Source organism: Ochlerotatus camptorhynchus, unplaced genomic scaffold (assembly GCF_037179485.1).
Source record: "Ochlerotatus camptorhynchus isolate MF236.1 unplaced genomic scaffold, CSIRO-AGI_Acam_v1.1 ptg000159l, whole genome shotgun sequence".
Classification (NCBI taxonomy): domain Eukaryota; kingdom Metazoa; phylum Arthropoda; class Insecta; order Diptera; family Culicidae; genus Ochlerotatus; species Ochlerotatus camptorhynchus.
Genome location: NW_027040649.1, coordinates 806244 through 821167, shown reverse-complemented (window position 1 = coordinate 821167; position 14924 = coordinate 806244). Strand labels below are relative to the sequence as shown.

At 46.6% G+C, this 14924-nt stretch overlaps 2 protein-coding genes across 4 annotated transcripts; one reads left to right on the top strand and one right to left on the bottom strand.

Moving 5' to 3' along the window:
- Positions 1-1882: 1882 nt before the first annotated feature.
- On the bottom strand, positions 1883-4573 carry LOC135701408 (chorion peroxidase-like). 2 transcript variants are annotated; one of them, XM_065222193.1, is made up of 4 exons: positions 4399-4573; positions 3713-4319; positions 2761-3645; positions 1883-2690 (listed from the first exon to the last, which is right to left on the bottom strand). In XM_065222193.1, the coding sequence occupies exons 1-4, from the start codon at positions 4529-4531 to the stop codon at positions 2003-2005; spliced, it is 2313 nt and encodes a 770-aa protein (XP_065078265.1). In that variant the 5' UTR covers positions 4532-4573; the 3' UTR covers positions 1883-2002. The 2 variants fall into 2 exon arrangements, with proteins under 2 accessions (XP_065078265.1, XP_065078266.1); XM_065222194.1 differs by having other exon boundaries at positions 3713-4316.
- A 278-nt stretch (positions 4574-4851) lies between these two features.
- LOC135701407 (chorion peroxidase-like) lies at positions 4852-7695 on the top strand. 2 transcript variants are annotated; one of them, XM_065222192.1, is made up of 4 exons: positions 4852-5096; positions 5162-5804; positions 5919-6809; positions 6871-7695. In XM_065222192.1, the coding sequence occupies exons 1-4, from the start codon at positions 4931-4933 to the stop codon at positions 7556-7558; spliced, it is 2388 nt and encodes a 795-aa protein (XP_065078264.1). In that variant the 5' UTR covers positions 4852-4930; the 3' UTR covers positions 7559-7695. The 2 variants fall into 2 exon arrangements, with proteins under 2 accessions (XP_065078264.1, XP_065078262.1); XM_065222190.1 differs by having other exon boundaries at positions 5159-5804.
- The last annotated feature ends 7229 nt before the right edge of the window (positions 7696-14924 follow it).

Genomic DNA, 14924 nt, shown 5'->3' with positions numbered 1-14924 from the left:
AGGATTTTGTATTATTTTATGCTGGGAAATTCGGGTATTGAAATTTCGAGCATCTGAACACCCCTCTTTTTGCGATTAGAGCCATATAAACGGAGATAAATTGATTTAAAGGTTTGGCAGGCCCACCAGCTGCCTAATAGAGGATTTTGTATTATTTTATACTGGGAAATTCGGGTATTGAAATTTCGAGCATCTGAACACCCCTCTTTTTGCGATTAGAGCCAGATTAACGGAGATATATCGATTTAAAGGTTTGGCAGGCCCACCAGCTGCCTAATAGAGGATTTTGTATTATTTTATGCTGGGAAATTCGAATATTGAAATTTCGAGCATCTGAACACCCCTCTTTTTGCGATTAGAGCCATATTAACGGAGATAAATCGATTTAAAGGTTTGGCAGGCCCTCCAGTTGCCTAATAGAGGATTTTTTATTATTTTATACTGGGAAATCCGGGTATTGAAATTTCGAGCATCTGAACACCCCTCTTTTTGCGATTAGAGCCATATTAACGGAGATATATCGATTTAAAGGTTTGGCAGGCCCTCCAGCTGCCTAATAGAGGATTTTGTATTATTTTATACTTGGAAATTCGGGTATTGAAATTTCGAGCATCTGAACACCCCTCTTTTTGCGATTAGAGCCATATTAACGGAGATAAATTGATTTAAAGGTTTGGCAGGCCCACCAGCTGCCAAATAGAGGATTTTGTATTATGTTATGCTGGGAAATCCGGGTATTGAAATTTCGAGCATCTGAACACCCCTCTTTTTGCGATTAGAGCCATATTAACGGAGATAAATCGATTTAAAGGTTTGCCAGGCCCACCAGCTGCCTAATAGAGGATTTTGTATTATTTTATACTGGGAAATTCGGGTATTGAAATTTCGAGCATCTGAACACCCCTCTTTTTGCGATTAGAGCCATATTAACGGAGATAAATCGATTTAAAGGTTTGGCAGGCCCTCCAGTTGCCTAATAGAGGATTTTGTAATATTTTATACTGGGAAATTCGGGTATTGAAATTTCGAGCATCTGAACACCCCTCTTTTTGCGATTAGAGCCATATTAACGGAGATAAATTGATTTAAAGGTTTGGCAGGCCCACCAGCTGCCAAATAGAGGATTTTGTATTATGTTATGCTGGGAAATCCGGGTATTGAAATTTCGAGCATCTGAACACCCCTCTTTTTGCGATTAGAGCCATATTAACGGAGATAAATCGATTTAAAGGTTTGCCAGGCCCACCAGCTGCCTAATAGAGGATTTTGTATTATTTTATACTGGGAAATTCGGGTATTGAAATTTCGAGCATCTGAACACCCCTCTTTTTGCGATTAGAGCCATATTAACGGAGATAAATCGATTTAAAGGTTTGGCAGGCCCTCCAGTTGCCTAATAGAGGATTTTGTAATATTTTATACTGGGAAATTCGGGTATTGAAATTTCGAGCATCTGAACACCCCTCTTTTTGCGATTAGAGCCATATTAACGGAGATAAATTGATTTAAAGGTTTGGCAGGCCCTCCAGTTGCCTAATAGAGGATTTTGTAATATTTTATACTGGGAAATTCGGGTATTGAAATTTCGAGCATCTGAACACCCCTCTTTTTGCGATTAGAGCCATATTAACGGAGATAAATTGATTTAAAGGTTTGGCAGGCCCTCCAGCTGCCTAATAGAGGATTTTGTATTATTTTATACTGGGAAATCCGGGTATTGAAATTTCGAGCATCTGAACACCCCTCTTTTTGCGATTAGAGCCATATTAACGGAGATAAATCGATTTAAAGGTTTGGCAGGCCCACCAGCTGCCAAATAGAGGATTTTGTATTATTTCATACTGGGAAATCCGGGAATGAAAAACAATGTATTATATGCTGTACAAGCTGGTCAATAAAAGTTATATTTTCATAAAATAAGCCCTAAAAAGTCAAACAAACATTTTCTAAATCAATGCTTCCATTGAACACTGAAACACAAATTTAGGACGCATCCAAAAGTTCAATCGCGCCAAGCGTCCAAGTCCAACGAGTAATGGCTCGCACAGGGAATCGGTTCGTTATCCCAACTTGAACGAAGGAATGCTTTTGGAGTCTGGTAAAAATCGTACCAGTTGTCCACATTGGCACAGATTAAACTGGCCAGCGAGGTCCGTCGAATTTCACTCAACTGCTGCAGCGTAAAAGCACCCGGATTTACCTCCGGACCATTGGTGAAGTAGTACCTGTCCCCGAATTTAAGCCGAGAGAACATTTCTGCTATCAAATAACTGAACGTTGGGCCCACTATGGCACCATTCCCTGGCGGTTCCAACAGACCACCTGGCCAAAGATCGATGTCATCGGGAGACTCGTAAACCTGCGCCAGCAGCTCAGCCATTTCGCCCATTTGTCGGAAATCCGTCACCCGAGGGAGTCCCGCCAATTCTCGGTAATCGTTGTACGGACGCATGGCAAAGTCTCGGCCCCGTTGCATGTTTATCGCGGCCAAATCTGACCCATACGGTTTTCCCTCAGGTAACAGAAATCGGGTGACGCCGTAGGTTTTGTAGTTGTCCACCTGCTGCTGCGGCTGTTCCCCAAAAGAGTGCATCATACGGTCGAAGCTGTTCGGTTCCAAAATCTTGGACGGATCGGTGAAGACGTCCGCAATGGGAACGATCTCCGGTGGTGCATCCCGGTACAGAAGACTGTAATTAGAGAAGTTTAAAAAAAAGCAGTTGAATTTGATGGAAGGATACGGCTTCGGTTGTTTCATACCGGAAGAATCCGTCGATAGTGGAGTGACCAAAACGGAAGGCTGCCACCGCGGACTCCGTCAGCGTCATTGGTGGGAGATTTGCATTGTAGAAGTACGTATGACCATGCGGAGGATCCATCAGTTGTTGCGCCTTCTTCCTACCTAGTAGAAGAGGGAGGTACTCGTTGAATACCAGGTTCTGGTATTCGCCAATCACAATCTTCCTCGCCTCTTGATACAGTTTCTCATCGTCCCAGTGAGGATTGACGTGGCTCAACCCCTTTGCGAGTCGGTTGTGTTCCCTCAGAAACAGTGTTTGAACCTGAGTCAACGCAAGTAACTGATTCACTCGTATATCGCCGGTTTCGAAGCACACTCGAGCCCATGGTACGCAGTCTCGTGGATTGCTAGCGAACGGAGGCAATTCGATTCCTGTTGGATACGACGCACGTAGTTGACCCTGGTGAAACGATCGGACAGAAGCTGCCACAAAGTCCGACGAACCATAAACCGGAGATGCATCTATGAAGTGAGTCACCGAGTTGCCTTGAGTGCCGTAGCCCAGTGTACATTCTGATCCGCATGCCAGCTTGATACGGACAAAGTTCATGCAACTAACGCCGAACCGGGAGTAGAACGGATCGTACGGGCTGATTTCGATGGGCATACAGGCAAAGTGTAGCTCTTCTCCGTACAGAGCTCGGGAGCCATCCGGAGTGCAGCATTCGACGTCTTCACCATTGTCCAGCGGGATGCTTTGGCTGAGGGTTATGTCGTGGGTTACAAACTGACCAAGTTGCATGAATAGGATGTTCAGATGGGGATCCGGATGGTCGACGTCCGGAAACAGCACGGCGGAGATGGTTCTGGTGCTGGCCAGCAGGTTGCCGGTCACCGAATGAATTCTACAATTCAATAAAATGAAGAACGAAGCCATTACCCATTGTTCACCGAGCACAATATGTCGCTTACCTTGGCGCCCATACTCCATCTTCGTACGCCGGTGGCAGAAGCCTCTCGAACGGGTAGCCAGCTGAACCCCAGCCGGCCCGATCCGGCAGTGGGTTGTTGCACGACCCATCGATGGTACGGTAGCGAGCATATGGGTCGCACCACACCACCATCGGTTCCACGTTCCTAGGACCCCTGATAAATAAATCACCTTGCCGTTCTTCCAAGCTCATATGGGTCATATCGGCGTATTTTCGGCTGGCATAGACATGTCCATATATATCGGCTTGTTGTGTCAGGTCCTTAAAGTGTCCGTGTCCTAGTCCCGTTGGTTGCAGAAGCCGATGGAACATGGATTCCGGTTTCTGCTTGGCAGTCATCGTTGCGCGGTGTTTGTGCATATGGCGCAATTGTTCGTCGTACTGTCGTCGACCATCGTGGATTGCACTTAGAAAAAAATACTCACCGCCAGGCTTCAGGGACCGTTTGTGGCGGTGGTTAGGGCTGGTGGGACAGCAAACTCCAACCACGCCGCTCGCACTGGAACATGGCATCATGTTTGCTTTCGCTTCAGCATCTGACGCACATTCCACGGCAACCGTACAGGCTTCATTTTGCTCGCACCCTGCTGAACCAGAAAGCCCATTTTTATTCAAGCATCATTTCTGGGTAAAATTAATTTCCCATCGTCTGTGCTAGGTACATACCGTTTGGATCGTGCTGCCGTATGACCGCATGCGTTAGATTGGCACTCGATGCTTCACCGGTAGATAACTGTGGTCCGGACCCAACGCACAACACTACCGGGAAAAGGCTCACCAGCAAAACTTTTGCCAACATAGTTCTTCCACTTTTAAAACATTAATTTTTGTATAGAACAGAGCTTGCTGAGCTGATCTGACCACAAGTTCGAGAACAATTGCAATTGTTTGCTTTGGATGGTGTGTATGTGTTGGTGCAAGAAAGATGCAAAGTTGCAGACACTGGAAGAACAATTATTTATTGCTTCAAACAAGATAGTGGAGAATGCGGATCACAGCGGGGGGGGGGGGGGACGGTAAGTGGCAATTTTCGGGCATTATCTATTCCCATAGGTCATTGTTCTCCCAGTTATCTATTGTTCTAACTATCCCAAATAGGTTAACCTTGTTCACACTCGCTGCTACTGCAGATGATATTGGACCTGTGGTCAGTGAAGGTCAGGCCAACGCTGGTCCTGTTAAATTTTAATCTGTAAAAATGCGGTACAGCATGAGGGAAAAAGTTTTGCTAGTGAGCCATTTTCTGGCAGTGTTGTGCGTTTCGGCCGGACCAATGCAAATCCAGGCAAGACTGCATTCTACCGGAGTAGCAACTAGTCCCAATCTAAACTACTCGGTCGTTCCACAGCCCGTCGATGAAAACGGTAAGTAGTGAGCCGTCATGAATTGAATCACGTGGTTGATTATAATTGGGCCTTGATCACAGCAGTTTGCGAGTACAATGAAGCCTGTACGGCCGCCATGGAATGCTCTTTTGGCTTTGAAGCGAAAGCCAACTTGAAGCCATGTTCGACTGCAACCCACGTGGATGGAGTTTGCTGTCCCACAAGCGAGCAAAATGAAACCAGCAGTAGCAACAGTAGCCACCTTCACAAACGTTCCCTGGAGCATCCCGGTGAGTACTTGTACTTGAACGCCATTAACGAGGGCCAACAGGAGTACAACGAAAAGCTACGCCATGAGGACAAACATCGAGCCGCAATGACTGCCAAGGATCAACAGGAATCGTTGTTTCACCGTATGTTGCGACCTGCTGCCGTAAGAGATCATGCGCATGCCCAGGACCCCGAGGAGCAATCCGACGTTTATGGGCATATTTTTGCCAGTCAAAAATTTGCTGAGATGACGAATATGACCTTGGAGGAGCGGCAAGGTGATCGGTTTGTGAGGCTTCCCAGGGCAGTGCAGAAGCGTTGTCTGCCACCGGTACCATGCAATCCGAATGCACGCTACCGGACCATCAACGGCACGTGCAACAATCCACGGCCAGACCGGACCAGCTGGGGACAAGCTGGCTATCCTTTCGACAGGGTTCTGTCGCCGGCGTACGAAGATGGAGTATGGGCGCCAAGGTAAGTAAACAATAGGCTCAAAAGTTCATTGTTTGCAGCGGTTATTCTTCAAGGCCTTTCACCAATTCACCATAGATACAGAATATGAAACATATCAAACCATTCCCTTTTCAGAATCCACTCGGTAACCGGCAACCTGCTGGAGAGTGCTCGAACCATTTCTGTAGCGCTATTTCCGGACCTTTTCCGACCGGACCCCACCCTGAACATTCTATTCATGCAGCTTGGCCAATTCATATCCCATGATTTTACCCTCAGCCGAAGCATCACGCTCAAGAATGGTCAACCGATCGAATGCTGCACCCCGGATGGCTCCCGGGAATTGACCGGAGCACAACGGCATTTTGCCTGTTTCCCCATCTCCGTCAGCCCCGATGATCCGTTCTACTCCAAGTTTGGCGTTCGCTGTTTAAACGTGGTCCGGATCCGACTAGCTCGCGGCCCCAAATGCAAAATGGGCTACGCAAAACAAGCCGATCTCGTTACTCACTTCATCGATGCATCGGTGGTGTACGGATCGACTGATGATGTGGCATTTGCTCTTCGCTCGTTCCGACAAGGCAAGCTGCGGGACTCGTTCCCAACCGGAATCGAACTGCTTCCGTTCGCTAGAGATCCCCGGGATTGCGTCCCGTGGGCACGAGTTTGCTACGATGCGGGCGATATTCGAACCAATCAGCTGCTCGCTTTGACCATGGTTCATACGCTGTTCATGAGGGAACACAATCGAGTGGCAGAGGAGCTGAGTCGACTCAATACCCACTGGGACGACGAAACGATTTACCAAGAGTCGAGGAGGATAGTGATTGCTGAGCTTCAGAACGTGGTGTACAATGAGTACCTCCCGATTCTCCTGGGTCATCGGAAGGTGCAACAGTTCGGACTGGAGGATCCTATTAAAGGGTTCACCAACTTCTACAATCCGAATCTTCGACCGATGACGCTTGCTGAGGTTGCAGTGGCGGCCCAACGTTACGGCCACTCCACCGTTGAAGGGTTCTTCCGGTATGGAACCTCTTGAACCGTTACTTATTTCATCAAATCAATACATAATTTTCCTTTCCAGACTCCTCCACAAAAAGGCACCTCCGGAGGACGTCTTCATCAAGGACATCTTCAACGATCCGACCAAGACGCTGGAACCGGACAGTTTCGACGAAATGATGTTCTCTTTCAACCAACAGCCCATGGAGTCGATGGATAACGCTGTCACCTTTGGCCTTACCCGGTTCCTGTTCAAGGAGCGTAAACCTTTCGGTTCGGATTTGGCCGCGATAAATATGCAACGAAGTCGTGACTTTGCCTTGCGGCCGTACAACGATTATCGCGAATGGGCAGGACTTCCCCGGATAACCGATTTCCGACAACTGGGCAAGGTGGGAGCACGGCTAGCGCAGGTTTACGAATCTCCCGACGACATCGATCTGTGGCCTGGCGGTGTGTTGGAACCTCCGGCGAATGGTGCCGTTGTGGGACCGACATTCAGTCATCTGCTAGCGAAGGCGTACTCGCGGTACAAGTTTGGAGACAGGTACTACTTCACCAACTCTCCGGAGGTAAATCCGGGTGCCTTTACGCTGCAGCAGTTGAAGCAAATCCGGCGAACTTCGCTGGCCAGTATAATCTGTGCAAATGTGGATAACCGGTTCGATTTCTACCAGGCTCCTCAGGCGTTCCTGCAACCCAGTAACGATAACGTGCCAGTTCCCTGTGAAAACTATCGCCTTTTGCGACTGGGAGCTTGGCGCAACTGAGGCTATTTTAAGATGTGTTCTTGTGTAAATGTTTTGGAAGGAAACATTGTTTGAAGATTTGTTGTCATTGTTGTGTTTGTAATTTGTTTGTAGTTTTGTTTGTGCAAATTCTTGCAGTCAAATGTCTAAGGCTGAAAATAAAGAGTTCTTATGTTATAAACTTTATTGACTCTCCCGTTCATTGGATTTGCCACGAGGCAGACCATTCATCAAGCAGTGGAATGGCGAATCTCTGGGAGAGATTTTCCATACGGAAAACGATATTTTCGCGCCCATCTGCTCACAGATTGTTGATTGGACTTTTATTTGTTTGTTTCCTCTGTTATCTTCGAGACGCCAGGCATGATCCAATATTTGGAAACCATGAAGACGATAGACCGTGACATACCCGGTTGGATTAGACGGCTGCAGCAAAGCGTGCCTTCATGTGGTCAATTGTTTGGTGAATTTTGCCACTCCGCTTGCACAATGCCATAGAAACGAGTTGGCAAGTGGACATAAGGATAGTGTATAGTAAACATCCCAATCAGACACGTGTGTTGAAAACATCTCACTGCACTGGTTGAAACAATCAAAGATTATCTTGAAACTAGTTGTATTTGGATTGGAGTGAAGATGATTTGAAGAAAATTATTATTATTTTGGCACTTTAACTTGAATAACCAATATAGTGTACAGATTATTCCAACTGAGTGTGAGTGTGTTTAATTTTTCTAAAAATATTGGAAAAAGCATAGCATAGCATAGCACAATTCAAGTTGCACACAATCGTAGGTGGTACGAGTTCTAAACTGATGTTAAGAAGAAGGCTCACCTTTATCCGTTACTGCAAGCAAGCGATTTGGGATTAATCACTACCTCTTAGATAAGGGATGTGTCTTCTTCCAACAGTTCAGATCCGTCCTGGCCACGTCTTTGCAACTGGTGCCAGGAAGGCAGCTCCCACACCTGGACCCTACCTATCGACCCATCAACTCATGTACCGGATCAACGGCTTTACTTCCCCCATACTACGTGGGAATTTTCTCGCTACGTAGCGCTAGTATACATGTGAAATTCTCGCACGTGATATATCTCGAGATCCTAACCATATAGAAAACTACTGTTTCAACAAAGTTGCTCAAGAGGTGAAAGCCTATTGTTTGATGCTCAATAGTTCAGAATTTTCTCACTACGCGGCGCTAGTATACACGTGAAATTGCCGCATATAAAATATCTCGAGATCCTGACCAGATAGAAAGTTACTCTCTTCGGCAAAGTTGTTCAAGAGGACAAGATCTTTTCACTGGTGGACAGTAGTTCAGAATTTTACCACTACGTGGTGCTAGTATACTGGCAGAAATAAAGTGCACATGAATGCTATAACTTCGTAATAAGCAGTTGTATAAATTTTGTGTATTTGAAGAAAATACAGTACTCTGAGTCTTCTTTCGACTTATGAAATAAAAATACTGATATTATTAATATTCTTATACCTATCAATAAAATCGTCATTTATTTTTAGATTATCAGTGGCAGAAAAAAAAGACTCAAACATGTTTTCGATTCTTCAAAACCATGAACATAGAATTTAGTATTTCGGATGTCCCCCTTTAAGCTTGATGACTGCTTGCAAACGCCGTGGCATACTTTCAACCAATATTCTGCCAGGCATGCTCGTGGGCTTCAAACAGCTTATGTTTGTTTGTAACCTTGCCTTTGACCACAAAGTCTCGATTAGGTTCTGGGGATTGCGGTGGCCAATCGAGCAATTTCATACGGCATCCGTGGAAAAACTTCATGGTTTTGCGAGCGGTGTGTTTCGGGTCGGGCGCCAGTAGCATCATCGCAAAAAAAGAGGATGGTTTTACCGAGTTCAGTCACGGTTCCCCGAATCTGCTGCTCCCTCTGTTGGTCCGCTAGTGCCACTATCCCTTCTGCTGGTGGTCCTTTGCTGGTCGTCCGCTCTCTCCACAGTCCGTCGTAAGAATCCGTCAACGACTTTTTTGACTTTAAATGATCTTTATTTCTGGTATTTGTGTGGTTTTACATGTATGAATTAACAAGTGACACAGATGCGTCTTTTCAACTTTAGTTCATTTTGAAATTTTTAATTATTATTTATAGTTCCTAGTCCTATCGGGCCTGTTTTTAAGAATGACCACCTTGGTGGGATTGGTTTGTTTTAAATTGGAAAAGGGAAAACTACTTATAACTACTTTTTACAACTACAACTACTATGTACAACTAACCTACTATATACAAATTGCTTATCAAAGCAGGTTCTGATACATTGCATTTTTGGGCAAATTTAGTCTTAATTTCGTTAATTCTAGAATCTATTTTTGGAATGTCTGCCTCTTCGTGTAAATTTGTTATTCTAGTGTCGAAAGGACGATCGAGGATCATCCTAAGCACTCTGTTTTGTGCCACCTGGACTTTGTTCCTGTGAGTTTGAGCACTTGATTCCCACACCGGTGCTGCGTAGAAAATTGCAGGTGCTATGATTTGATTGTAGACAGCCAGTTTGTTAACCCTAGAGAGGCGGGATCTGCGAGAAATCAGCGGATACAAACACCTAACTAAGCTTGAACACTTAACTAACGTCTTTTCTATACATATGAGAGCGGAACAGGAGCTTCTCATCGAATACCATTCCAAGGTACGTAACTTCAGCAGACCACTCAACCCTTGTGCCATCCATGACTACTGTGCAAGAAGGTGCCGGTATCAGTTTGGGTGATTGCCTATGCAGGAACATGATAGTTTGGGTTTTGGAGGCATTGATTTTGATTTTCCAAGCTTTTGCATAGTCAGCAAAGGTGTCAAGGCATCGTTGTAGTTTGTTTGTAATTTCGCGAGGCATTCTGCCCTTGACTGATATCGCGGTATCATCTGCGAACAGGAAGAACACGCAACCGTCTCCGAGGGGAGGAATGTCAGAATTATACAAGCTGTAGAGCAAGGGGCCCAACAAACTGCCTTGAGGAATGCCTGCCGGGATGGAAAATTTGTCAGAGAGACAACCATTCAACGATACCTTGAACGACCTTTGCTGAAGGGTAATTTTGATCAAATGCAACGGTAAATTGAAGTTACGAAGTTTGAATATAAGTCCGTCATGCCAGACATTGTCCAACGCCTTTTCGACGTCTAGCAAGGCCATGGCTGTGGACTTGGATACAGCCTTGTTACTTCGAATGTTGTTCATCACCCGTACTAGTTGATGAGTGGTGGAGTGCCCCTTCCTGAACCCAAACTGTTCCGGTAGGAGAATATTGTTTTCCTCCACAAACTTGAGCAATCTATTGAGAATGAGTTTCTCGAACAATTTGCTCAGCGCTGAGAGGAGGCTGATCGGTCTGTAGCTTGATGGCAATGCTGGATCTTTACCGGGTTTGCGGATCGGTATTATTTTTGCTATCTTCCAGATGCTTGGAAAGTAGTGCAGCTCCAAGCATCTGTTGAACTACTGCATAGACTTTCATGCTAAGCCTTTTTATGATTAGGTTAAGTACGCCGTCAAAACCGGGGGCCTTCATATTCTTTGAATATTTCAGCGCTGAGCAAATCTGTTCTACCGTACTTCTATCCTCCGGAGGCACGGCACAAGGGGAGTAATCTACATTTTGGACGCATTGCGTCACCTGATTTTCGAGCGGACTTTGGATAGTTGAGCCAAGCAAATGCGATGCAGCAATATGATTGCCAATCGCATTTGCTTTCTCTTGTGGGGTTATGAGCCGATTGTCATCATTTCCGACTCTGAGATGTGGAACGGGTTTGGGATGAGTTTTCAGCACCTTGGTTACCTTCCAGAAAGGACGGGAGCGGTCATCCAGATTCTGGACAACACGCCCGAAACTTTCATTTCGGAGTGAATCCATTCTGCAAGCAATCTGTCTGTTCAGATCGGCCATTTCACGTTTTTTGCTCAGATCTCCAGTCCTCTGAAACTGGCGTCTACGCACATTTCTCAAGCGAATCAGTAATTGGGTGTGGGAATCAATGGTAACAAACTTACCCCACACAGGAACTTGTCGAACACACGTCTCGTCAGCCACGGATATGGCCTGGTGGAGTCCTTTCAGTGCCCGGTCAATGTCCTCTACGGTGTCAAGCGGCGGATTTTCATCGATGTTTCTGTCAACCACATGCCCAAACTGCACCCAGTTGACATGATGGTAGTCTTTGCGCAGGCTTTGAGCAGGTGTCACGTGGGTGCCGACTTCAGCCACCACCGTCGGTGGTCGGAGCTGAGATCGTTGATCGCCATCGGTTTGGATAGTCCAAAGTTCGATAGAAAAAAGTCCAACGTGGAAGGGTTTCCCGCCGGAGAGATGAATGTCGGTTCATGCGGAAATTGGACTGTATACAGCCCAAGCTGCGAGTGGTCGAAGAGCAGACGTCCATTCTGATTCCGCTGATAGTTCCGCCATGCTTCGTGGCGGGCATTTAAATCACCCCCAATGACGAATCGTGAGCTTGTGCGAGTGATGGTGGTCAGGACATTTTTAAATTGGATGCCTAATCCATCACTGGTAGCACACTGACGAGGGCAGTATACGGCGATGAACCGAACGTTTCCGGTTGTTGATTCCACCTCCACACTAAGGGCCTCGATGATAGAAGTGCGGATATGCGGCAGCGTGCAGAACTTGATTCCTTTCTTGATAATGATCACAACACCACCCCCCCTGGAGTCGATACGATCAAGCCAGATAATGTGGTGATCAGGCAACCAAAAGCTGTCACCGGATTTAAGATGGGTCTGCGGATTTGCTTGACCGTGTTGCGTAGCAGGAAGAGGTGGGAAGTCCTCCACTCTGAATGCCGGCGTATTTTCCTTCTTTCGTCCTGGTTGATTTCTTGTAGACGCCTGCTTTCGGATCCGCTTGAAATCTTCGCGTTTGAGGCACTGTTTGTCGGACCCTTGATGAGCGCCATCACAATTGGCGCATTTGGCCGTTTCCGACTCGTTCACAACACACTCGGAGGAGACATGGTTTTGGGCGCATTTGCCACAGCGCGGCTTGACGAAGCAGTTTCGCGTGCCGTGCCCGAAATTCAGGCAACGCTGACACTGGGTGACGTCGTGACGGCCGCCACGGTATGGCTCCCATCGGACAATGATGGAATTGATGGAGCGGATGGCCTTCAACGCATTGAGCGTCACCGTTCCCTTCTGGAAATGCACCAGGAAAAGGCAATCCGGATACTTCTTCACGTTCTCGTCCCTCCTTGTCATCCGGAAGACGGCAGTTGGGGTCAGCTTGTAGCGGTTCTTGATTTCCGCTTCGATCAACTTCGAGTCAAAGTTCGGTAGACCCCTGATGACGACCTTGAATGGTTTCTCGCCGGGAATGTCGTGGGTGAAAAATTCCACCTTGGAAGTCCTCAGGTGGGCAACGACCAAGTCATACTCCACTTTCGTACGGAGCATAACCTTGGTGCCGACTCTGCCCAACTTGAACTCGGCTTTAACGCCCAGCGACGCCAGATCTGCGATGTGATCGTTAAGATGGGAATTTGTTACTACCAACGGAGGTAGCTTTACTTTTGCCGTGCTTGTGTCGGCAACGTCACCGAAATCTCCGACATCACTACCGTTTGTCGCAGTAGCATCATCGTGAGAAATCGTGCAATCGGACTGGCTCCGAATCTTCTTCCTCTTCTTGCTGCCCTTTCCTTTCCTGGGTATGCCCATCGATGGGAAGAACAGCAAACCTGTTCGATGTGGGCACACCGGAGCTTCCTTCACCGGGTTCCTGGTCCTTCACCGGGCTTCGCGAGCGATGCTTCCCCATTTCGGGGTACACACACACGCACGACAAACCACGAAAGAAAGAGCGCGAACACTAACTCGAAAAATACTTTCCGAACAACTCACGAGAGCGAGCTTAAACCGAACTAAACTGCTTGACGTTCAAGCAGAAAATCATCCGTCAACGAGTAGTAGTAGTAGTAAAATTTACGTTTATTTTCTGGGTTTTATGTTTCAACATTTGATTTAACATTTCAATTGGTTAGCCTTTGGCTCTTCATCTTTGTTCTAGTTAATTGGTTATTCTAATGTGATGATTGCGTTTAGCGCTAATTTACAGGATACCCTTTGTGGGATTGTTTTGGTTTGAATTTAAAAATTTGATAACCTACCTACTTGAGCACTACTTAAACTAGGTTGCCAAATCACGAATGATCTGGTGGTTTGATCGCAGACAGGCGACTCTGAACCTTTCCAGCGTGGAAGTCTTTCGCTCCTCGAGTGTTTGAAGACCGGCCAGGTGGTGAATCTCAGAATTACGAGTTCGCGGTGGACTGTTAAGGATCATTCTGAGGATCTTGTTTTGGATCCTCTGAAGCTTTAAGTGGTGGCACTTTGCACAACTCTCCCAGATTGGCATACCATACTCAATAGCCGGCAGAATGATTTGCTTGTGGACAGCAAGCTTGTTTTTGAGGGACAGGGTGGACTTCCTGTTTATCAGAGGGTAGAGCGACCTGATCAAGATGTTACACTTGATGGATGTCTTGTCCACATGGGATCGGAATAGCAATTTGCTATCGAGGGTGAGACCAAGGTAGACTACTTCACTCGACCATTCAATGGGAGTGCTATCAAGATGGATCTTGACGTTAGCAGGCGGAACAAGCCGAGGTGAATACGAATGTGGAAACAGAATGGTTTGTGTTTTAGCTGCATTGATACAAATCTTCCAGCTCTTAAAATAGTCGGACAAAACATCCAGGCCTGATTGTAGTTTACTCGCCAGAGCACGGATCACTCGACCCTTATAGATGATGGAGGTGTCATCTGCGAACATTGACAGGATACCACCACCCGGCAGGGGAGGAACGTCTGACGTGAAAATGTTGAATAGGATAGGCCCAAGCAGGCTACCTTGAGGGACCCCTGCATCAACGTTGAACGTATCAGAGGAGACATTGTTCAAGTAGACCTGGAATGATCTGCCCGACAAGCAGTTTTTGATGATCTTCACGAGGTAGTTCGGAAAGTTGTATCGATGCAGCTTGTACACTAGACCATCATGCCAGACATTGTCGAACGCCTTCTCGACGTCCAACAATGCCATGGCAGATGTATTGGAAACGGACTTGTTCCGCTTGATGATGTTAGTAACCCCACAGTGGACAGCCGAAGCTCACCGAGATCGGACGTCTCTTTGGAGTGCATCATTTTACTGCGATTTTTCGGAGTGTACCATAGTTTGGCGTGCGAATTCCTACCGGAGTACTGGTCAGAGGAAGAGGGCCTTCCTCACACGACCAAACCGCCAACCCTAGCTATCCGCATCCGCGGGTTTTCTCGTTTCGCATACACCTTGTAGTCGCGAGTGTTTCTTCATTACGTTTTTCAACGTGCTTT